The following is a 22,537-nucleotide window of genomic DNA, read 5'->3' as shown; positions in this document are numbered from 1 at the left end:
ATTAGTTGTCCTTAGTACTATCATCAATATTTACTTTTTCCTGTGTGCATCACAAATAACTTAATTGGTTGTTTACTTTTTCCTGTGTGCATCACAAATAACTTAATTGGTTGGTTACTCTCCTTTTCTTAATTAGTTGTCCTTAGTACTATCATCAATATTTACTTTATTTAGTAGGTGAAAGTATTCGATGAAATATATCACCAAAGCTCTTCAAATCACCCTTGCTGCATAATTATATTAATCCTTTTTTTGTTGTTGTTGTTGTTGTGAGAATGAAACACTATAAGCTTGTTTACTAGCTAACGGGGGATTTTCTCCAATTAAAATTAGAGAAAGAAAACATAAAACATAGTTACTAACACTTTTATTTTTTGAAAATTGAAAACAACAATTTTCAGTTTTCTAGAGAATGGAATAACTTTTATGTTTTTTTTTTTTTCTAAATAGAAAACAGAATATCGATCATATGTTTGAGTATATATCACTACAACTACATTCTCACTATTATTTACTTATATATTTATTTATTACTATGATTACATTCATTATCATCTTCTTCTACTTATCACATTCACATTTACTTATATAAACATAACTTATTTGATTACATTTAAAGTTAGACATAATTCACATCATCACAATTAAAACTTGAACTCTACACCAAGTTTTAGATTTTGATTGAACTCAATAGATTATTGGTTCAGATACTTTTAGTTACATTATATAGATTATTGAACTTAATAGGTTATTATTGGTTCAGATATATTTTAATTATGTTACATACAAATATAAATTTGGTTCTGATAAAAAATGTAAAAATATTACATATATGAAACTTAAAATTAAAAATTATATTCATTCCATTTAAACCAAACATATACAAAAATATTTTAATTATAAGGTTAAAAAATTACTCAAATTAAATATGTGTTAATTTTAAAACGTTGATAAAAAATAAATTTGAAAAATAAGTATTAGTAAAAAATTTCTAAACAGAAAATAGAAAAAAAAAAAAAAAAAAACATGTAACAGTTTTCTGGAAAAAACAGACCTCATGAGTCATTTATTGAAATTTTGAAAATATTTGGGTGAAATTGATAATTAGCCAAAGAAAGAATGAGGTAATGTTACGGCTACGCTATCAGCTTCACTTTCGTCTTCCACCTCTTACTTTTCTGCGACTCCTGATTGGACTGTGGGGCGACTGGGAATGGGCATATTGAGCGGCGGAAATGGGAGTATATGGGGGATGGGTTCCTTCTATTCTCGTGACGGGAATAGCAGACAAAGAAGAAGAAGGGAACGAAGCAGCGGAAATGGAGAATCCAACGCCGCAGGCTCCGATTCCGTTGATGTCACTCGTGGCGCCGGCTACCGCTTCCCTGCTAAGCAAGCTATCACTGCTGGGTCCCTCGCCGTCACCGGCGATACCCTCGCCCAGCTCCGGGATCGATGGGTGAAGAACAAAGACGCTCTCCCTCAATCTCCCCAGTTTCAGGTATCTTATACTCCGTATATGGGAAAGCTTTTAACTTTCTTGAATTTTATTTAATTTTTTTTGTTTGAATTTCAATGAACTTTTTTTTTTATTATTTATTTATTTATTTATACGACTGACCCTATTACAATTAGAATGCAGTATTAGTTCATAACTAATTTCTCGACCTATCCCCCGAGGCTCAAACCCACAACCTCCCTCCCATATAACGGAGCAACTCAGGACCAGAAGGTCCTTAAATCCTTTGGTCACTTGTTATGGGGTTTTTTTGTGGTTTGGCATTCTACTGGTTTATGAAGTGAATTGTAATGCTTAAGATTGTTGACATTCATTTTTTCCCTTTCTGATTTCTTGCTTATGATGAGGAGAATTGAAGTTGTTTTCTGTGAAACTGAAGAAGATCGACACTTTGTGTAATTCAGGGCATGGGAGAATGATAAGCATATTGCCAATGCTGAACTTTGTATGATTTTTTAGTTGCATTGTATATTGAGATAGAGATAATGTTAATGTGTTAATATTAGTGGGAATTGATTAAAGATGAGCTAATAAGAAAGATGGCCTTGCTGGTTTTATAGCAATATGCACTGATGCACAGATGAAAGAGCATAACAAAAACTCAAAAACTTTTCTTTTAGTAGTGTGGATAAAGTTTTTCCATTTAAACATTGATGTTGCTTGTGGAAAAGTTCAAGAGCACACATGTTGTACAGATATGGAGTAGTTTCTTGCCTACAAAAGGCAAAACTCCTTGCCCCAAGGGTCCCCACACCCCAGCCCGACAGGATTCTGGAGGGGGTGAAAGTCCCAGGGATCAAACTTTGTTCCTTGCCCACAATCTGTCACCCAGAAACCAATTGAGCTACCATTGCGGTCTCCAAATGTTAAAAAATCTCTTTACCTCTATGTTCTTTGTATCGTTTTACTCTATTATATTTAGATTGCAGTTTACTCTATTATATTTAAATTGCATCACAGAACAAAAATGATGAAGGTCCAAGTTGAACTATTAGATAGGGCCCCGATTTTTAATGGAATGACCCTGATTGCGGGTGATATGGAGTAGATTCTTGTTCTAATATAGGGAGTAATGACTACCTGTTCAGTGCACTTAGCTAGTAACCTGTTTCCAGTGCATTTTATAGTTTTCTGTTTCTTATGGAACTATAAGAGCCTGACAATTGAATATTGAGACGATAGGATGTCATGGGAATTCTACTTTCTGAGCATGACTGGCTCCGAACCCTACGAATGGCGTCATATGGGTTTCTTCTCTATGGACCGGGTACTTTTGCCTGGTACAAGTATCTTGACCATTGCATGCCGAAGCCAACAGTTCAGAATGTATTCACGAAGGTGCTTTCTGCTTTTTGACTTCTCTGCAAATACAAAAAATGTTCTTAATAACTTATAGGACTGCCTACACAATTCTTGATTGCAGGTTTTACTCAACCAAGTAATACTCGGTCCTTGTGTAATTGCTGTTGTTTTTGCTTGGAATAATCTATGGCTAGGGAAACTCTCGGAGCTTCCAAATAAGTATCGCAGAGATGCCCTTCCCACACTATTTTTTGGTATTCACATTCTTGCTGCTTTTTCTGCCAGACACTTTACTCTCCCACGAGGATAATGCTTGATTCTTTTTTAATCTGTGCAGGATTTAGGTTCTGGATCCCTGTCAGTGTCTTGAATTTCTGGTATATCTTGAACTAACCTTTTACCAAAGCTCATTAGAAATATGTCCCTTGAGCCTCTACAATAGAGAAATTGTACTTCTGTTACAACTTACAATCATTTAAATAAGGATTATTAAGTTTGGTTCACATAGATCTCGAACTAACCTGGTGTTTCTCCCTCAATGGAAAAGGATCTTTTTTTTCTGTTAGACCATGGGATGTTCTGAGCAGACCCTAACTGTAGGAGGCACCTTTAAGCCCGTATCATACTCAGACTAATCCCCCCATTTGCACCGGGACGGCTCAATTAAGGGGCAAAGTGCTGGCCAGATTGGTTTTTCCATACAAGAGGGGGTTCAAACTCCCGACCTCTCTTAAGGGACAAGAGTGCACAGCCAGTCACGCCAACCAAGCTGATTAATGGAAAAGGATCTTTATTTAACAATTTTACTTCTCATTCGAACCTAATTAATTTAAGCTAAAGCTATCAATATAAACCGCCTATTTGGTGTAGGAATCTGTTACTGGCTCTTTTGCTCTCCATTTGCTTTAAGCTAAAGCTATCAATGTAAACTTATTGACAATTTTCAGGGTGGTTCCTCTTCAAGCTCGAGTTGCTTTCATGTCAATGGCCTCGATCTTTTGGAACTTCTGGTTGTCTGCAACTATGAGCAAGTAGTTTCGCTAAGAACATTGTGTAGAAGCAGCTTACACCTTGACCATCAGGTATGCTAGTCAAAGCATCACGTGATTTTGCAGCTTAGACCTTCCAACGTTACCTTTTGTTCATTGATATATGCTACTTTTGGTCTTTGCAGGAGATTCTGGTCAAAGCAATGCCTCGTACCAGGGCGATCTTTACAATGTGACGCCACTTTGGTACTATAGGAATTCATTATTTTAGGATGAGTAGTTTTATCTCCTTTTTCCATTGGTTCCTGATATTGACGAGAAACCTCCAATTCCTCTTCGCGATGCTCTTGAGAAGATGAAGTGGATTATAGAAGGCTGGTGAGCTCGATCTCATAGACTTCCTGCCCGTTCAATGCGATGAGGATCATAGTTTGTTGATTGATTACACTAAAATGGAATTGAATATATACAGTTTTCAGCTGAATCTTTTCAACTGTTGTGTTGTTTCCATTGCATGATTCTGGTTTCTATTAACCATTTTATATGCTTTGAGACCCTTTAATTTTCCAGCCTTGACACTCTTCATTCTACTTTTCTACCATCAATAAGGTTTCAAGCTCTCTTCCCCTTGACACTGCCATTGCTGCTAGCTTATATCATATTCAAGAAAGCCATTTCAGTATCTCCATTGCCTCCATATACAGCTATACTTACAATAAGGAATCGAAACGACTAATTTGTCTCGTCGTTGAGAAAAACGACTAATCATGTACCGTGGTTGAGAAAAACAACTAATCATATACTGTCATTTGATAAAATCGACTAATCATGTATTGTTGTTGAGAAAATTGTCGTTGAGAAAAACTATTAAGAACTGTTTCCCAATAAGTTGGCGCCTGGCGGACCGCTTTTTCCACCTTACGACTGTTCCCTGTCTTCACATATAGCTCCACGGTATCGCGTATCCTTAGCCAAAAGTACGCTGATTCTACGAGTGCTTTCGTGGCATTATTTTCCAAAAGTACACTGATTCTACAAGTGTCTTCATGACATTCTTGTACGTGATCCTTTTGCAAATTGTCCTCATTTGGGAACGAAACGACTAACTATGTATAATTTCACAAATTGTCCTCATCTCGGAACGAAACGATTAACTACGTATAATCTTTGTGCAAAGTAATTATGAACAAATACTACATCATAACAGAATCAGTAGTATTAAAAAAATGATACGGAGTATTATTTAAAGAAAGATTTGATATTGATTTTTAAAATAGGAAAAATTCTTGATAAATGATAATTGTATATTTAGAAATAAAAACTAGAAATATATATATTAGAGAGAGAGAGAGAGAGTGGTGGGAGGAAGAGAGAGAGAGAGAGAGAGAGAAAGAGAGAGCAGAATCACATGGCCGCGTTGCCACTAGGACCTCAGCCGCAGAATCCAACGGACAATCACCTTCTCCAGCACCACCACGACCAAGGCGGAGCAGCTGGTGTCAGGCAGGTGACAGCCGCCGCCGCTAGGCGGCCGGAGGCGGAGCCCGAGAAGGTATAATTTAACTTCCACTCCGTATTTTTACAAAGGCGTCGTAAAGACTGACGATGGTTCGGTTTTTCTCTCTTCTGTCACCGCATTGAGCTAAGGGCTTACTAATTGTGCTTCGATCTAGCTCGAGAGCTTCGATTTTCGTTCGATCTCCGAGTTTCGATGATGCGCGGATATCGGAAGTGCTCGCCGGAAGCTAAGCTGGAGGGTATTTCGGTGGTGGGACCCTACAGCCAATTCATTGTCGAGATGTTCTTGGCTATTGGCCTGATAGTGTTGAGCATATAATATATAAACATAAATTTGCAATCAGTTTATGCTTTTAATTTTAATGCTTTTAATTTTAATTGAGATGGATCACATGCTTCAATTGACATTATAGTGTGTGTGTTTTGTCCGGCTTTAAGTATAAACAATTTATGTTTGCCTTAGGGTGCTTAGTAATTAGTACGAGTTTAAGAGTAATTAATTCTACTTTAGTTGGAATGAATTGCTTGATTTCTTGCCATCTTTATGTGTTCTGGTTTTTCTTGAATTTGGTGGCTTTCAAGAAGGGAATGTTGTCTTGGGTATATATTGCTTGTCAGAAGCTGATATGTAGGCCCTGTGAGGATCATAAAGTTTATATTCTTGTCATTCGTAGGACTTGTTTGGATCTTTTGGTATTTATGGAATGGGGATATCTAAACTGACTAGGTCAGTCAAAAGTTGTAATCTTTTCTCTGCTTTTCTTCAAGTTTAGGTAAATTGTGCTTCAATCTGTTATGGTGTTTGCTTCATGCAATTGGTTACCCTGGATTCTCCCCATATAGTCTGTTGTTTATATTGCAAGCTTTGTGACGTGATGCTTTCTTAAAGGCCATGGTTTAATGCCATACGTTACTTTTTTGGTTTCTATATCATCTCTTCTCTTTCTCTCTCTGCATCTCTATACTTTGTGGATTTGTGAATGTTTTGAGTCCTCTAAGAGACACTAGTTGTTGAAGTATATTATGGCAATTGCCCAATTAGACTGTTAGTTGAAGTGGTGAAAATTGTTTTGCATTGATTTCTTGCTTGGTCTGCATTTTAGGAAATGCCAACTAGTGTAGTTGAAGGAAATGGTGCTGTCACTGGTCACATTATATCCACCACAATTGGAGGCAAGGACGGAGAGCCCAAAAGGGTTGGTTATTTGACTATTTCTGTAATTTAATCTTGGTTTTCTAGTAGGTTTACCCTTTTCTTTATAATCTACAGACAATTAGTTACATGGCAGAACGGGTTGTGGGCACTGGATCATTCGGAATAGTTTTTCAGGTATAAACTGTTTAATGTATTGATAACTTCCATATGGTCTCGTATGAAATTAATCACCGGGTGTCTCTTTCCAGGCAAAGTGCTTGGAAACTCGGGAGACTGTAGCAATAAAGAAAGTTCTGCAGGATAGACGTTTCAAGAATCGTGAACTACAATTAATGCGCTTGATGGATCATCCGAATGTTGTTTCTTTAAAGCATTGCTTCTTTTCTACAACTGCCCGAGATGAACTTTTCCTTAATCTAGTAATGGATTATGTCCCTGAGAGTTTGTATAACGTTTTAAGGCATTACACTAATTCAAATCAGAGAATGCCCCTCATATATGTCAAACTTTATACATATCAGGTATGAATCCATTTTCTTACCTTTTTGTTGGCGCTCTCATTTATACATTGAATAACCTGCTAAAGATGATAAGTGAATGGTTTTCAGATTTTAAGAGGCTTGGCTTATATGCACAACGTTCCAGGGGTCTGCCATAGAGATGTGAAACCCCAAAATCTTTTGGTAAGACACCTGGACTCTCCCTTTCTTCCAACAGTCGCATGATTACGTGTACGTAACTATTCGTCATGTGTAACATGAAGGTTGATCCTCTCACCCATCAACTCAAGATCTGTGACTTTGGAAGTGCAAAAGTTTTGGTATGTTGTTCTTCTACTGGTTATCTTCTTCTCTTATTCCCCAAACTTTAATAGCTTGTGAAAAATGTGGTTGGCGTGTTTTAAGCAAGGTTGCAAAAATCGCTAGACGTTCCTTGGGCGTCCGATTTTATTTATTTATTTATTTTAAAAAAATTATTTAAGACTTTGGTAATTATAAACTATTTAATACTTTAATAGTTAGTACTAAAATATTAAATATTAACCTAAAAAACATCTAGAATTGTAATTATATAAAGATTTAAAGAATCAAAACACAACACAAGGTCACAACTCACAAAGTACCAATATTTGAGTACCTTTTTTTTTTTGAGAAAATATTTGAGTACCTGATTTTGAATTTTTTTATTACATTTTTTTTGGTTTGCGACCGATTTGAACAATTTAGGGTTATTTCACTAAAAACGGTGTCAGTTTGAATGAAATAATCCATTTAAAAAAATTAGAAAAATAGCTAATCGGTAGCCTAAACGCCCACTTAGGCTGCCTAGTTCGCCGCGACCTAGTCGGTGCCTAGGCCGCCTAGAACGGCAATTCCGCCGAAATTCAAGGCGCGATTTTTTCAACATTGGTTTTAAGTGCTTAAGTTGTTAGAAGTCTTAAGTTTTACTTGTCAAAAATAAATAATGCTCCCTAAATTAATAGTGTTTTAAGTGCTGCTATCATTTGAGATACTTGCACACGCCCCTTACTTGTGCAGTTGTGCTGAATTTTTATTCAGATGTGTATTAGAGAAAGTTTGCATTATTTTTGTATTTGGAGAATATTCCCAACCATTTCTGGATTATTTCTAAAGCCTTCTCAAAGTTTCTCTGAGCAGAATTGTTGAGCATTTGTCTTGGGGTTTCTTTTAAAAAAACACTTCTTCATCAATGCTTTGTCCATGGCTATAATTTTGGTAAACTATTTGTCTGTGTTTATTATTTCACTTGATACCTGCTTTACACAGATCAAGGGTGAAGCTAATATTTCATACATCTGCTCTCGTTACTACCGGGCTCCAGAACTTATATTTGGTGCAACGGAATACACAACATCAATTGATATTTGGTCAGCCGGTTGCGTTCTTGCTGAGCTTCTTCTGGGACAGGTTTGTGGTGATCGTATTTTTTAAAAGTCAATCATAGAACTATGTTTTGAAAGCTTCTAACTTTATTCTTTTCGTATTTGCTAACATAGACAATAATTTGTAAACACTATTTCAGCCACTATTCCCCGGAGAAAATGCAGTAGATCAACTTGTAGAAATTATCAAGGTATCTTTGATATCTATTTGATGTTTTGTGGGATGATAACATCAGGCTATAAAAGCTTTACCCGTACTAATGAACATTTTGTGACAGGTGCTTGGTACTCCAACTCGAGAAGAAATTCGATGTATGAACCCAAATTATACTGATTTTAGGTTCCCTCAAATTAAAGCTCATCCCTGGCACAAGGTATTTTGCGTTATCCTCATTTTTCTTCCATGCGTGGATCTCACATTTGTCACATTTCCGATATGCTAAAAACTTCCTTGGTTTCAGGTTTTCCACAAACGAATGCCCCCTGAAGCAATTGATCTTGCTTCGCGCCTTCTCCAGTATTCACCAAGTTTTCGTTGTTCTGCTGTGAGTTTATAACCCCTCTTATCAGCAATTATAAATGTTACATCACTTGTACAATAAATTAACAACATATTGTTATTTAAAGCTCAAACTGCATATCAATCTTTCATAAAGCTTACCCGTTAACATAAACACAACCAAGATAATCCACGACACATCGTATTCCGTGTTTAGTTGACTTGCTGTTATCTTCTGCAGCTTGAAGCATGTTCACATCCCTTCTTTGCTGAGCTTCGGGAGCCTAATGCCCGCCTTCCTAATGGCCGCCCTCTCCCCCCGCTTTTCAACTTCAAACAGGAAGTATGTTATCTGGCTTCTTTAGTTTCCTATTCCTCGTATCTTATAAGATATGAAAGTAATCCTTCTATCGTATAATTGCTAATCCATGCAAATGTTGAATCGCAGATAGCTGGAGCTTCACCTGAGTTGATCAACCGGTTGATTCCAGAGCACGTTCGACGGCAAACTGGTTACCATTTCGCCCACCCTACATAATTTATTGATAGAGGGTAGAAGTACCTATCTGGAATTGAAGTACTTAGGAGGTATGGATGTGAAGTTATCGCGCAAGCCCTTCATCAATTAATGTAACCAAGGTGTTTTGCCCGACCCGCTGCAACTATCTACACCCGTTAAACTTGCACGCTTGTACTCGCCCCATCCGGCTCCCCGAGAAACTGGCTGATGCTGTCTTCTGCATCATCACATCAGCTAGAGTAGCCTACTTCTTTGCTCATGTACATCATTTTGATCAAGGGTTTTTAGTGATTTAGGATACAATATATATATTATAATGTCTAGTTAGACAGACAGGCTGGAGAAGTGTCTGTGAGAGGTTTATTGTAGTTTGGTTTGTGCTTTTTCACATGATGTTGTTCCTAGTAATGTAAACCTATGGGATTCTCATGTCTAGAGTTGGCTTAGAAGTTTAATGCTTTCTTCCTCATATTCCCCAACACCTGGACCCTACACAGCTTGTTCAACCACTCCTCTCCAAAACTCGTAACCGAAAGATAGAACCCTAATCCCGAAAGCCTTCTGCCTTCGAAATTTACTGGAAGAGATTAATTGCAGGATGTGTCTCAACATGGCCCGCGTTTCCTACTCACCAACATAACATGTGCTTGCTTTATTATGCCTTTATTGGCTTGCAATCATATTTTTCCCGCGAATTAATCGAAATTATGATGCCAAAAAATCATATTTTTGCCTATGCTTTACATGAAATGTCAAGTAGTAGAGACTATCAACTCATTGGTAATGCAATAGCTTTGCTACCCGGATACTTGACTGCAGTTTTCTGGCTTCATGCAAGAAGCCAGAACGACGAAGACCATTGATGACTGCTTCTTTATCCGACTTCAGAATTTTCATACCACCTCTAATACACGAAAGCAATAGCTTAGATGCTTCGCGAAATCTCCCAGTCCTACAAAGACCGTGCACCATTGATGAATAGGTAAAACAATCTTTCTCAGCCATCGATTTAAACACGTGCAATGCATGGTCGATTTGGCCAGCTTTACACAACCCATTGATAAAGCAATTGAAAGCAATCAAATTCGGTACAAAACCCATCTTGTTCATGCAGTCCAAGTGGTGTTCCGCCCCTTTTATATCTCCGGTCTTGCATAGGCCATCGATTAAGATAGTATGTGTGTATACGTCGTGAACCAGCCCTCTTTTCTCGGCATCTTCCACCAAAAAGTAGGCGTCTTCCAGCTTCCCGTTCTTGTAGTATAGATTAATAAGGGTGTTGTACGCCACTATGTCAAGGTTAACGCCATTCATGATCATATTCTCCAGACATTGATGAGCATCCTTCGTCCTACCTGCCTTAAGTAAACAACTAATGACTGTACAATACGCGTGAGAATCAAATATATACCCTTTGCTTCTCATATCCGCTAGGACTTGAAGCCCTTCTTCGAAACGTCTTGACCTAAAGCAGCATTTAATCACTGTAGTATACGTTACAGTGTCCGGGATAACACCTATTTCCACGAGCTCTTTCAGAAGCCTTCTAGCAGGTGCTGGCCGGCCCGACTTGCAAAGCCCGTGGATAAGAATATTGTATGTCACCAACTGAGGAACAAAAGCATGACGCTTTAAGTACCTAAATAGCATCATAGCATTCTCCGTATACCCGTTTTTGCAGAGACCGTTGATTAGGATATTAAACGTGGTAGGGCAAGGGGGAATCCCTTGTAAAAGAATGTCCCGGAAAACCCTGTAGCCCTCGTCTGGTTTTCCGGACTTGAAGAAGCAATGCATCAGAGTGTTGTAGCTCCAAACATCGGGAAAAATGCCCAAATCTAGCATCTCTTCGAACAGATCAATGCACCGAGATAACAAGCCGTGCTTGGTCGCACCAGCTATCAAAGAATTATACGTGACAACATCCGGTATAACCCCAACTTCTTTCATTCTATGAAGAACGGAATAACCTTCATGAATCCCGACAAATTGACAATATGCTGTAATCAGCGTATTATAAGTCACCACGTCTGCTTCTACTCCTACTTTTACACCATCGATTATCACTGCTTCTGCTTTCTCCAGTTGCTTGGCTTTACAGAAACAGACTACACTTATATTCAATAACTTTGTTGATAATCCACCTTTAGTTCTCCACATCAATTCCAACAAGAAGAACCCAACCTATAACACATTGAATGCAAACATCAAATGTACTCTTCATTCCCAATCTACATGTATAAAACACACAATAATACTAAGAAAAACCCAAATAAATCCTAGGAATCTCATCATAACCAGCACCAGACAGTTGGAATGCAGGGAAAGCAATACAGCATCAAGATTCAAGACATGCAATCCCGATTCAAACATAAATGCATTCTGGGGCAACCCCAACTAAGTTGGACAGACCGTTGACTTAGTAGCCCCAAGGTTACAAGTTTGGCTCTCAGCAGGTGGCCTATTAATCTTTTTGGTTTGAGCTTGTTAGCTATAGTCAGGCCGTTGACTTAGTAGCCCCAAGTTTACAAGTTTGGCTCTCAACGGGTGACTATTGGTCTTTTTGGTTTGAGCCAGTTAGACCTATGCTGATTTAGGTACTTAAAGACCCAGATTTTCTCTCATTTAGCTTTCACTTTTTGAACTGCTCAAACACAAAATCATCTCTTGTTTATACTTTAACTAGCAGAGTAGCAGATGCCCATTCTTGATATGGAAAATCTACAGCTTGAAAGTGATTTTTCGACAAAGCAAGCTAAAAACAATGAAATTCCATTACTATAACATAAGCTGCAGAATCAAAATGGAAATTTAGAATTAGAACTACAGAGTTGTGCTACTGAAAGGGATAAAGGTTTCACCTTTGCAACTTCTCCAAGCAGGAATCAACGGCGACCGGTGCCGCCGGCGAGAAAAGAATTAAAATGTTAAATTTTCTCCGGGAAGGGATCGGCAAAAATAGGATTAAAACTTAAAAAAAAAATTATTTTATGATATACCAAAATTTTGAGGGAAGAAAAACAAAATTTAGCCCTTTTTCGTTGCCCGGCGAGTTTAAAGAAAAAGAAATTAGGAAAAATTGTAATTTAAACCTCAAATATATCAATTATTAATGTTATTTTTTAATTATTAGTAGTGTAAATGTTGTCTTTTAATTTTCAAAACGTAATATATATTGTACTTTTTCTAAATTATTAATGGTGTAAATGTAATTATCCGTCATTTTTCTATTCGAATATCACATTTTCTCTTCATCTTCCTTTCTTCGTTTGTTCTCTTTCTTCCTATTAGGAGAGGGATAATATATATCATATTTTAAAAATTGAAGGATAATATTTATACTACTAATAATTTATGGACAATATTGATAATTTACATATTTGCGATGAGCATAAATTACAATTTTTCAATAAATTTTAAAAAAGAGAGAAGAAAAACAAATTTTTTTAAAGAAAAAGGAAAATATTGGTAGGGTAAAATCGACATTTCACAAAGGAAAACCCTAGCCCTAATGTTACAACTTAAATCTGCAGGTAGGGTTACAAAATCCATTCTTTATCAGTTCACCTTCCGCTTCCCTCCCCGCCGTTTCTCCGTCTCCTCGTCAGCCGAAAGCCATGGTATTTTCACATTCTCAGTTCTCTCTACTCTAGCTTTCATTCATGAATCATGGATACGCATATCTCGCCGTGTTCTTACTATTTCTGTCTGCTCTGTGTATCGAAAACAGGCCTCAGAGAAAAAATTGAACAACCCAATGAGGGAGATCAAGGTCCAGAAGCTTGTCCTCAACATCTCCGTCGGTGAGAGCGGCGATCGTCTCACCAGAGCTGCCAAGGTGCCATATATCGCCCCTTTCTTCCTCGTTGCAATTCGTTCTACTGTTTGAGCTAATTTAGCCCCCTTTTTTCCGCTGTTTATAGGTGTTGGAGCAGCTCAGTGGCCAAACCCCTGTTTTCTCTAAGGGTGTGTTCTGTTTCTAACCCTATGGTTTCTTTCACCTTTGCTGTCATAACGTGTTTGAGGCATTTTAATCCTTTGGGAACTTGAAAGACTCGTGCTTTATTTGAAGTCTGTATGCTTTTATTGAAGTATTGAGTTTGTGTTTGCTGTGATTAGTAATTGTAAAGGCATTAGTTTATATGCTTTGATTAATGGTATGACTAATTCAATAGATTGTTGGTTTATAGATAAATCTATATTCTTTTTTTTGCTAAATGAAAAGAATTCTTCTATGTGAAATTAATCCAACTGACTGTAAATATCTGGATGTAGTGTAATTGTATGTGTGCTCTGGTATGGCACTAAGGCATTATCAAGGCTATAGTTTCTCTTCTTTGATTAATGGTAAAGCTAGTTTGCTAGCTTCTAGGATTTGGGTTGTTTTTGTATCACTTGTGCTGGGATTGCAGGATGTATAGAATAATAAGAATATATATGTGTGCTGTGGCCTGTGGTATAGCCTTATTGCTAAGGCTATCCTTATCCCTTCAATACTCTCCCACTTTCAAAAGTGGACCCTATTTTTACATCATCAAATCTATAAATTCCTTCACTATTTTTTCTACATCCTTGCAATATAGTCTTACTTTAAAAAATGCCCAACGTTCAATACATAATATATATATATATATATATATATATATAAGTTAAACAAATAGAAAAGCTGGCTGCCATTTGGCAGCTTTTTTTTGTCCTTTGCAAGCTCTTCGAGGAAAAAAGAAAAATATTTTTTTTGATTTTCCACATCATCTTTGAAGCATCGATTGCAGGGATGGGGTTAGGCTAACCTCATCCTAGCAATTTTGGTGCTTTCAAGGTGACATGACATGCATTTGTGGAAAATGATTTTTTTTTTCTACTTTTTTCCTTTGCTTTCATCTAAAGAAGCTTGCAAGGGGTACAAAAAGCTGCCAAATGTCAGTTTTTCTACTTTTTAACTATATACATTTATGGAAAGTGGGACCTTTATGAAATTGAGAGTATTGCAGGGATGTAGAAAAAATAGTGAAGGAATTGCAAATTTGATGATGTGGAAGAAGGATCCATTTTTGAAAGGAGAGTATTGCAGGGAAGGATAGCCTTAGCTTAAGTCTATTAGATTGTTAGATGTGGATTTTTTTTGTATGACTTCACCGGTTGTAGAAATGCTGGCTTATTGATAAATGTGTTTTTTCTGTTTGCTAGAGAAAGAAGATTTATTTTATGCCAAACCAATCCAAAAGAACTATAGATAATTGGATTTTTTTCTTGATCTTTTGTTAGTATTATTTAATTTAAGCTTAAGTAATTTATGGAGTTATTCTTTGAATATACTCTACTCTGGTTGCTTAATTAATGACTCTGCCAGAAAAGATGCATACTTTGATATATTATTCCTTCTTCCTCTTCCCTTTCCATTTCTGTTATCCCTTTTCTGATGTAATTATGGGTTTTTCTAACAGCTAGGTACACTGTGAGGTCCTTTGGTATCAGGCGTAATGAGAAAATTGCGTGCTATGTCACTGTCAGGGGTGATAAGGCAATGCAACTCCTTGAGAGTGGATTGAAGGTGAAGGAATATGAGCTGCTAAGAAGGAATTTCAGTGATACCGGGTGCTTTGGTTTTGGTATTCAGGAGCACATTGATCTCGGGATTAAGTACGCATAACAATACTTATCTTTCTCATATTGGCGATGTATTGTATATGGCACCGTTTTATTATTTTCTTCCTTTCACCTGCTATTAGGCTTAACTGTTTTATTTGCCTACCCGTCTTGCAGGTATGACCCATCAACTGGTATTTACGGTATGGATTTCTTTGTTGTCTTGGAACGCCCTGGGTACCGTGTTGCTCGTCGACGCAGGTGCAAGTCTCGTGTTGGAATCCAGCACAGGGTGACTAAGGAGGATGCGATGAAGTGGTTCCAGGTCAAATATGAAGGTGTGATCCTCAACAAGGCATCCAATATTTAATGTTTTGGGGGGTTGAGGAATGTGATTGATGAATCAGTTGTTTGCATTTTGGTTTTGTTGTAGACTTGAGATTATATTATTAATTACCGAGTTACAAGTTTTGAGTACAAGGCTCTATGCTAGCTAATTGGTCATTTTCTCATAAGATGAATTATCTATCTTGTTGGTTTGTATACTTGGGTTTTGTATTGAAATTTTCTACTTTGAGCCATACGTTTGGTTTGAATCTGCTATTGCCCAAAGAAACCATCCCTATGTTTTTTTTTTGAACCAAAACCATCCATATATTAAAAATGAACATTTAAGTGTAAAGTAGATTGTGGTCCATCAAGATTCATTCTAAGGGTGTTATTGCTTAGCACAAGGGAATTGGAATCCTGTTAGTGTTCTTGTCCATCCTCACTAAGCGTGATGTTCCCCAAATGTTATTTTGACATTTTCTATAATTATCACCATATTTTATAAGTGAGATTTAATTATTGGGAAAATTGTAATTTTTGCCCCTCCATAATATGCCAATTATCAACGTCACTCCCGAATTATTAGTGGTGTAAATGTTGCCCTTCAATTTTCAAAAGTGGTACATATATTGCCCCTCTCGTAACGAAGGAGGGGTAATATTTACAGCACGGGAGGGGCAATATATGTACCGTTTTTAAAAATTGAGGGGCAATATTTACACCATAATAATTCAGGGGTGACATTGATAATTGACATATTATGGAGGGGCATAAATTACAATTTTCCCATTTTTATTTTGGGAATGGTCAAATAAACTCTTAAATTTTACACGAAAGTGTAATTAGAATAATTAACAAAAAAATTTTGAAATAAGTCTAATTTACCGGTAACCAACAAGTTATTAGTAAGCACACTGTCATTGACTGCCATCGACTATCGTTGATCGTCGCCTTTCACAAAAAAAAATCAATGCCTAGTTAGTTGGACTAGTCGCCTTCTTCCGATCGACAAAGAATAAAGTACTTATTACTTGTATGAGAAAAGGAAGATGTAAAAGTATATATTACTTTTTTCAAATAAAAAGTATTATATTTTTCCTTATAAGGAATTAATTGAGAATGAGATGATTTTACACAAGTTTTTATTTTTTTTTTCTTCTTTTTTCTTTAATAACCTATGTATTCCGACTTCACCAAACTACATCCTAAACCTGATGAACCCACCTCCAAACATATATATGAAAAGGAAAATCAAGCTAATCTTACTTTGAAACTCTAGCACTAAACTGCATGCACACTTCTACGGACAAAATGTTCAATTCAAACCTAAACTCTCAATGTTTGTATTAGAAATAGAATCCACACCTTAAGGCTGGGAGTAACTTGTTGATTTCTTAGTTGATTTATGTTGAAGCAAGTGATGTTGTAGATTACAAAAAGCCAATTATGGACGTGCTATTGAATAATTCCCTTGGAGTAGGAAGCGGATTAATTAATTATAAATTTAAACTTTCTTTTTATTACTTTGGATGATGACATGAAAATGTTTTGTACCACATTCTATTTATAATAAAAGAAATAATAAACTATAGCTAAAAAAAATACTAACCACTACCGCACTAACACCTACCACTAACCATTGCCCTCATTAACAAATACCACTAATTAACCCACTAAAGAAATTAACAATCCACCAACTTTAGACTTGGTTTAATATCATTTTAACATCAATCTGTCCAAAATGGTCCAGATGGGCCAGCTCATTCTGAGATTTAATTAATTTGCATCATGTCCCTTTGCGTGCAAGAGGGAACTTTTATATTATACCATTCAAACTTTTTTTAAAAGAAATTTTATGTATACTAATGCAAACTCATGAGAGACAAAGAAGAAAGCCAATAAACAATAAAAATATATAGTTCCATAGAGTCAAACTTGGTAACTCAAAATAATTTTGTTTCTACCAAGGTTGACTGATTTGGCTATCCCTGTAATAATTGAGTGGGTAGCTAGCAAAGATGGTTGTTGAACAGATCAGATTTCCTTTCAAAAAAAAAACAGATCAGATTTGAGAAAATAAATAAATTCATGGTATGATGTAATGAATTCGAAAGTAATTGTTTAAAAGGAATTATTATTATTGTTTTCAAAAAAAAAGAAGGAATTATTATTTGTAATATAGATTTAACAACCATTTATATCAATAATTAAGAAGAATGGGCCCTCAAGTTTGGAATAATTGGGTGTTTGTTTTATTAATAACATTTTGTCGTCTTTATCACCCTTCACCCTTCATACCATATAATAGTAGGAAAGTTGTAGCTAGCTGACAGCCGACCAGCTATATATAAATCCGGCCATTATTCTAAACAACTATATATAAAACATAGCCCGCCAGACCATCAATTTCCATTTGAGTTAAGATCATCGGATAGAATAAATTTGCAGAAATTAAATGGCAGCTCCTTCCCAAACACTTCCTCAAAATCCAGGTACAGTGGTTTAAATTTGATTCATTAATTCTAGCTAGCTAGCTAGCTTCCCCATACATGATATGATGATATGATGTTATTCCTTCTCCTATTTTACTTAGAGAAATTCTATTTGTACCACCCTAATTGCTATTTACACCACCTTTTGACAAGTGTGTTAGCTTTATAAGTGGTGCAAATAGAACAACTTGCTATTTGTTAGGTAGCTAGCTTTCCTGACCTAAATATGATATGATAACTATTTTAAGCTACTAATAAGCTATAAGCTCTGATTTTCAAAAAAAAAGCTATAAGCTCTGTTTGAAAATGTTTTCAAAAATAAACTAGCTTAATAGCTCTTCAGATTTTAGCTTCCAGCTACGTTTTTAACTAGGTTTGCCAAACATAGCCGATATGATATGATAACGACGATGAAGATGATCTGATGTTGCAGTTGATTACTACAAATACCGGCCACTATACAGAGCTATATTGGCAGCAAATTGGGAGGATGCTCAAATATTCTTCAACCAAAACCCCACAGCAATTCAATCTCCACTTGCCAATCAATTACAGACTGCATTGCACGTTGCTGCTAAAGCAGGTAATGCCTCCTTTATGGAAAAGCTAGTAGCATTATTTTTAGACCATGAACTTGGCCCCAGAGACGTCCATGGGCAGACCCCACTTCACAACGCTGCCCAGCAGGGAAACATTGAGGTGGCTGATATCCTTGTTACCAGGAATTCTAATCTCCTCTATCTTCATGACAACCGAGCCACCGAGGTCTTTTCCCCATCCATTTTGCGGCTGTGAATATTCGCAAAAGCAAGGACGCCTTTCTCTATTTCCTTCGTCACACTAGGGATGATGAATACGGCCAGCCTAATCCATATGCAGGCCCAACTGGTGTCGATATTCTTGTTGCCTTAATCGGATCTAAATTCTATGGTACGTATACTAGTCAATCCATCCTTATGAAATTATTATATGTATATTACGAGTATAAATTATATATGTACCTGCATCATCTTTTCAATCTACTTGTGCCCATAATGCTATATATGTTATATGTCTTGTGTTATGAAATTTTGTACTTTATATATAAGTATAAATTTTGTACCTTGTTTTAATTTAAGGTCCAAAATATTATATAGACCCTGGTCCATGATATAAATTACCTAGCCCCGCCAACTATATGTTATCCATCTTAATTAGCCTCTTTGGCCTTTGCTTAGCTAGCTCATTAGAATTTAATTGAAATTTATATGTATATATATACAGATTTGGCTCTGCAGTTGGTTGTAAGGTACCCTCATTTGGGCCGTCATAAGAGGTTGTTATATAACTATATGTCAGCTTTGGATGACCTAGTTGGTATTGACTGTTCCATTATTAACAAATACAGTCTAAACTTTTGGCAAAGTTTCATATACCATTGTGAGTAACTTTCCATTTCTATCGTCTATCTTTATATATATATATATACACACTTATTCAATTTTTCAATCTCGTGTTTGCCAGCCAATTAATTACTGCTCATTTCGAAGTTAAAGTTAGTAGTAAAATTTATTATTGCATGCAGGTGTTTCTAAGTCTGAGTCAACATCTACACCAATTTTCCACCTCATCACCGCACTACTACAACGTATGTATGTATGGATGTGTGTGTATACATAACTACCTAACATGACCATATCAGATTTTGTTTATTAATTGGAAAATATATAATAGTAAAAATAATAGATTTTGTTTATTATTGTTTTAATTCGATCTATCTATCAGGGCTGGTAGGGAAGAACATAGTAAACAAAATGGTGCTGCACCACCAAGCTGTGAAGCTTCTTAAATGCTTGTGCAATCAACTCAAAACCCTAACTGATACACAAGTGATCTCACAGGCAGAACAAGCACTCATTGATGCAACGAGTTTAGACATTTGGCAAGTCATCCTAAATATTGCGGAAGCATATCCTATGTCGGTTTATTTCTGGAACTCTATGGAGCAGAATATACTTCACATTGCAATAATGAACCGTAGCGAAAATGTTTTTAACCTTGTTTGTGGAACCGGTGTGCTTAGGGCTTATTTTTCGGATAATCATGACAAAAATAAAAATAACGTTTTGCATTTAGCTGGGAAATTGGCACCTCCGCACAAACTAAGGGTGCGTTTGGTTCGCACATGGGAATCGGAATCGGAATGGGTATCAAATACTTGGTAAGGATAATGGGTTTTGGTGAAAGTATTTAGCATGTTTGGTAGTTGGGTGGAATGGGAATGATTATTAATAGTTGGGGAAGAAATGATGAAGGGAGATGAAACCCTTATTTAATAAGGGTATGGGTTTTGCCATTAATGGGGTATTCCAAACCCATAGTAGTATTCACAAAACCTATCAACCAAACACTAACAATCACTTTGATACCCATACCTTATGCCTAAACCCCCAACCAAACACACCCTAAATCTTGTTTCTGGTGCAGCTCTTCAAATGCAACGAGAGCTTCAATGGTTTAAGGTATGGTTTGCCACAATATCTTATATATTCTCCGATCCCCCACTGAGTGTGATCTGATCTTGTGGTTATCAAAGTCAACAGTTTGCAGACCAAATTGGTTGGAGTTGGGGCTGGAGATGTCTGACCAACATTTTTTTTTTTTTTTTTGGAAACTAACACACAAAAACGCGCACAGGCGCGCATATATATGATTCATTTCATCTGATCTGCACGCAGGAAGTGAAAAAAATCACACCAGCATATTTCTTGTCATATCAGAATAAAGATAGCAAAACTCCGAGTATGGTGTTTACGGAGGAGCATAAGGAGTTAAAAGAGGCAGGCGAGAAATGGATGAAAGACACAGCAAATTCATGCACAATTGCAGCAGCCCTCATTGTTACTATAGTCTTTGCAGCTGCCATTACAGTTCCTGGTGGCAACAGCGGTGAAAATGGCCTCCCAATCTTCTCCAACAACAATGCTTTCACAATATTTGCCATCTCAAATGCTGCATCTCTTTTCACATCAGCTACTTCCTTGCTTGTCTTCTTGTCCATTCTAACTTCACGCTATGCAGAAGAAGACTTCCTATATGCTCTTCCCAACAGATTAATCATAGGCCTCTTCACCTTGTTTTTCTCCATAATATTTATGATGATTGCCTTCTCTGCCACAGTGTATCTGGTATTTGGGCAAAACAGAAGGGGAGTTCTTATTATAGTGGCTGTATTTGCATGTTTGCCGGTCACTTCATTTGTGCTTCTTCAATTCCCGCTACTGGTAGCTTTGGTGTCATCTACGTATGGACGGGGCATTTTCGATCGGCGTGGCTTTCCCCAGCTCCCAAATTGACTTGCATGCCACTCAATTAATTGGTTAATGATAGGCAAACTAATTGGTGGATGATAGGCAAACTCTAGACTTTGTAATGCTTTAATTTGATCATTTTAATTTATGGTTGGAGGCAAGTTCCAGTGGAAGTACATTATGTTATGAGCTTTCTCGTGAATTAAAGAGACTAGTTTCACGTAATGCAGGTATCACATCCTATATCATAGACATTTACAAATCTAATTAGGTCGGATCCTATCATTTTATAATTTCGGAACAAATAAATAAAAAAGGGCTGTCAAAGACCTTGTGGTCTAGTGGCACCTGGTGTCCTGGTTTACACTCCCAGTGGGTTCGAGTCTCAGTGGAGGCAATTGTAAGTAACTCCGAACAGATACTACATCGGACTATTGGTCCACCACCGCTCACAAGGTTTGGTCGTCTACTCTTCTTCGACTCTTCCCTTACCACCCACTGCATCGCCTCGAGCCCTCGATACCAGCCACTGCTCACCAGGTTTGGTCGTCTACTCTTCTTCGACTCTTCCCTTACCACCCACTGCATCGCCTCGAGCCCTCGATACCAGCCACCGCTCACCAGGTTTGGTCGTCTACTCTTCTTCGGCTCTTCCCTTACCAGCCACCGCAGGTTTGGTTGTCTACTTTTCTTCGGCTCTTCCCTTACCAGCCACCGCTAGGTTTGGTTGTCTACTCTTCTTCGACTCTTCCCTTACTAATTAACATGAACTTCTCAAAATCTCACCCCTTGAAGTCTTGAACTATAAATGTTAATTTCAATAATTTGTTCACCTAATTTTCCTAATTTTTGGTTTGCCTTAAATTTTTCTAATTTTATTTTTGCATTAATTTCCCTAATTTTGAAGTTGCCCTAATTCAATTGATACTAATTGCGGATAGTTTTTGCCCTAATTGTCCCAATTTTGTGTTTTTTTTTTTAAAAAAAGTTTTTAGTTGCTGCCATAGTGCCCACTGCCCAATTCATCAATTTCTAATTTGTTATTATTAGTTAATTACTAATTACTTATTTAGTTAATCTGTTAATGTGTTTACTTAATTTGTTAATGTGGACTATTTACTAATTTTACTTAATCGGTTAATGAAGTACGGGCGGGTAATCTATGGAAGTTTGAATATTCTGTGAGTTTTACACTTTGTGTCTATATATTCAGAAAACTAATATCTTTAATTTTTCAGGCTTAAGTATTTTGAGCAGACACTTTGGAAAGCTGTGCCACATTATCTACGACGTGTTAGCAATGCTCTGAATAAGGTTTCTTTTCAACCGATATTTTGAATATTGTGATTGAAATTTTAAGGTATTGTCTGATATGCCTTTTTAACATTTCAGCATACTGGAAGAAGTCTTCCATTGACATGCACACCGATTGC

At 36.8% G+C, this 22,537-nt stretch overlaps 4 protein-coding genes across 5 annotated transcripts; 3 read left to right on the top strand and 1 right to left on the bottom strand.

Annotated features, from left to right (window-relative positions):
- Positions 1–1,138: 1,138 nt before the first annotated feature.
- Positions 1,139–4,372, top strand: LOC116000675 (protein Mpv17). The gene is made up of 6 exons (XM_031240634.1): positions 1,139–1,501; positions 2,702–2,857; positions 2,943–3,075; positions 3,159–3,198; positions 3,769–3,903; positions 3,996–4,372. Exons 1-5 carry the CDS (start codon positions 1,214–1,216, stop codon positions 3,854–3,856), a joined length of 705 nt encoding a protein of 234 aa, XP_031096494.1. The 5' UTR covers positions 1,139–1,213; the 3' UTR covers positions 3,857–3,903; positions 3,996–4,372.
- A 791-nt stretch (positions 4,373–5,163) lies between these two features.
- Positions 5,164–9,885, top strand: LOC116029548 (shaggy-related protein kinase eta-like). 2 transcript variants are annotated; one of them, XM_031271607.1, is made up of 13 exons: positions 5,248–5,362; positions 5,458–5,578; positions 6,432–6,524; positions 6,599–6,658; positions 6,733–7,005; positions 7,093–7,167; positions 7,248–7,304; positions 8,272–8,412; positions 8,528–8,578; positions 8,666–8,761; positions 8,849–8,932; positions 9,128–9,229; positions 9,335–9,885. In XM_031271607.1, exons 2-13 carry the CDS (start codon positions 5,522–5,524, stop codon positions 9,422–9,424), a joined length of 1,179 nt encoding a protein of 392 aa, XP_031127467.1. In that variant the 5' UTR covers positions 5,248–5,362; positions 5,458–5,521; the 3' UTR covers positions 9,425–9,885. The 2 variants fall into 2 exon arrangements, with proteins under 2 accessions (XP_031127461.1, XP_031127467.1); XM_031271601.1 differs by lacking the exon at positions 5,458–5,578 and having other exon boundaries at positions 5,164–5,362.
- Positions 9,886–10,180: 295 nt separating this feature from the next.
- Positions 10,181–11,645, bottom strand: LOC116029129 (putative pentatricopeptide repeat-containing protein At4g17915). The gene has a single exon (XM_031271033.1). The coding sequence runs from the start codon at positions 11,564–11,566 to the stop codon at positions 10,181–10,183; it is 1,386 nt and encodes a 461-aa protein (XP_031126893.1). The 5' UTR covers positions 11,567–11,645.
- A 1,293-nt stretch (positions 11,646–12,938) lies between these two features.
- Positions 12,939–15,573, top strand: LOC116009677 (60S ribosomal protein L11-like). Its single transcript, XM_031248800.1, has 5 exons — positions 12,939–13,026; positions 13,137–13,244; positions 13,330–13,372; positions 14,851–15,046; positions 15,170–15,573. The coding sequence occupies exons 1-5, from the start codon at positions 13,024–13,026 to the stop codon at positions 15,360–15,362; spliced, it is 543 nt and encodes a 180-aa protein (XP_031104660.1). The 5' UTR covers positions 12,939–13,023; the 3' UTR covers positions 15,363–15,573.
- The last annotated feature ends 6,964 nt before the right edge of the window (positions 15,574–22,537 follow it).

Source organism: Ipomoea triloba, chromosome 1, assembly GCF_003576645.1.
Source record: "Ipomoea triloba cultivar NCNSP0323 chromosome 1, ASM357664v1".
Classification (NCBI taxonomy): Eukaryota; Viridiplantae; Streptophyta; class Magnoliopsida; order Solanales; family Convolvulaceae; genus Ipomoea; species Ipomoea triloba.
This window is presented reverse-complemented; position numbering and strand designations above follow the sequence as displayed.

Coding starts and splice junctions, on each gene's coding strand:
- LOC116000675 (XM_031240634.1), top strand. CDS start 1,214: ATGGGCATATTGAGCGGCGGAAATGGGAGTATATGGGGGATGGGTTCC. Junction 3,076..3,158: donor CCTTCCCACACTATTTTTTG/GTATTCACATTC, acceptor TAATCTGTGCAG/GATTTAGGTTCTGGATCCCT. Junction 3,199..3,768: donor GTCAGTGTCTTGAATTTCTG/GTATATCTTGAA, acceptor GACAATTTTCAG/GGTGGTTCCTCTTCAAGCTC.
- LOC116029548 (XM_031271601.1), top strand. CDS start 5,219: ATGGCCGCGTTGCCACTAGGACCTCAGCCGCAGAATCCAACGGACAAT. Junction 7,006..7,092: donor TCAAACTTTATACATATCAG/GTATGAATCCAT, acceptor AATGGTTTTCAG/ATTTTAAGAGGCTTGGCTTA. Junction 8,579..8,665: donor AACTTGTAGAAATTATCAAG/GTATCTTTGATA, acceptor ATTTTGTGACAG/GTGCTTGGTACTCCAACTCG.
- LOC116029129 (XM_031271033.1), bottom strand. CDS start 11,566: ATGTGGAGAACTAAAGGTGGATTATCAACAAAGTTATTGAATATAAGT.
- LOC116009677 (XM_031248800.1), top strand. Junction 13,373..14,850: donor AACCCCTGTTTTCTCTAAGG/GTGTGTTCTGTT, acceptor TTTTTCTAACAG/CTAGGTACACTGTGAGGTCC. Junction 15,047..15,169: donor CACATTGATCTCGGGATTAA/GTACGCATAACA, acceptor CCCGTCTTGCAG/GTATGACCCATCAACTGGTA.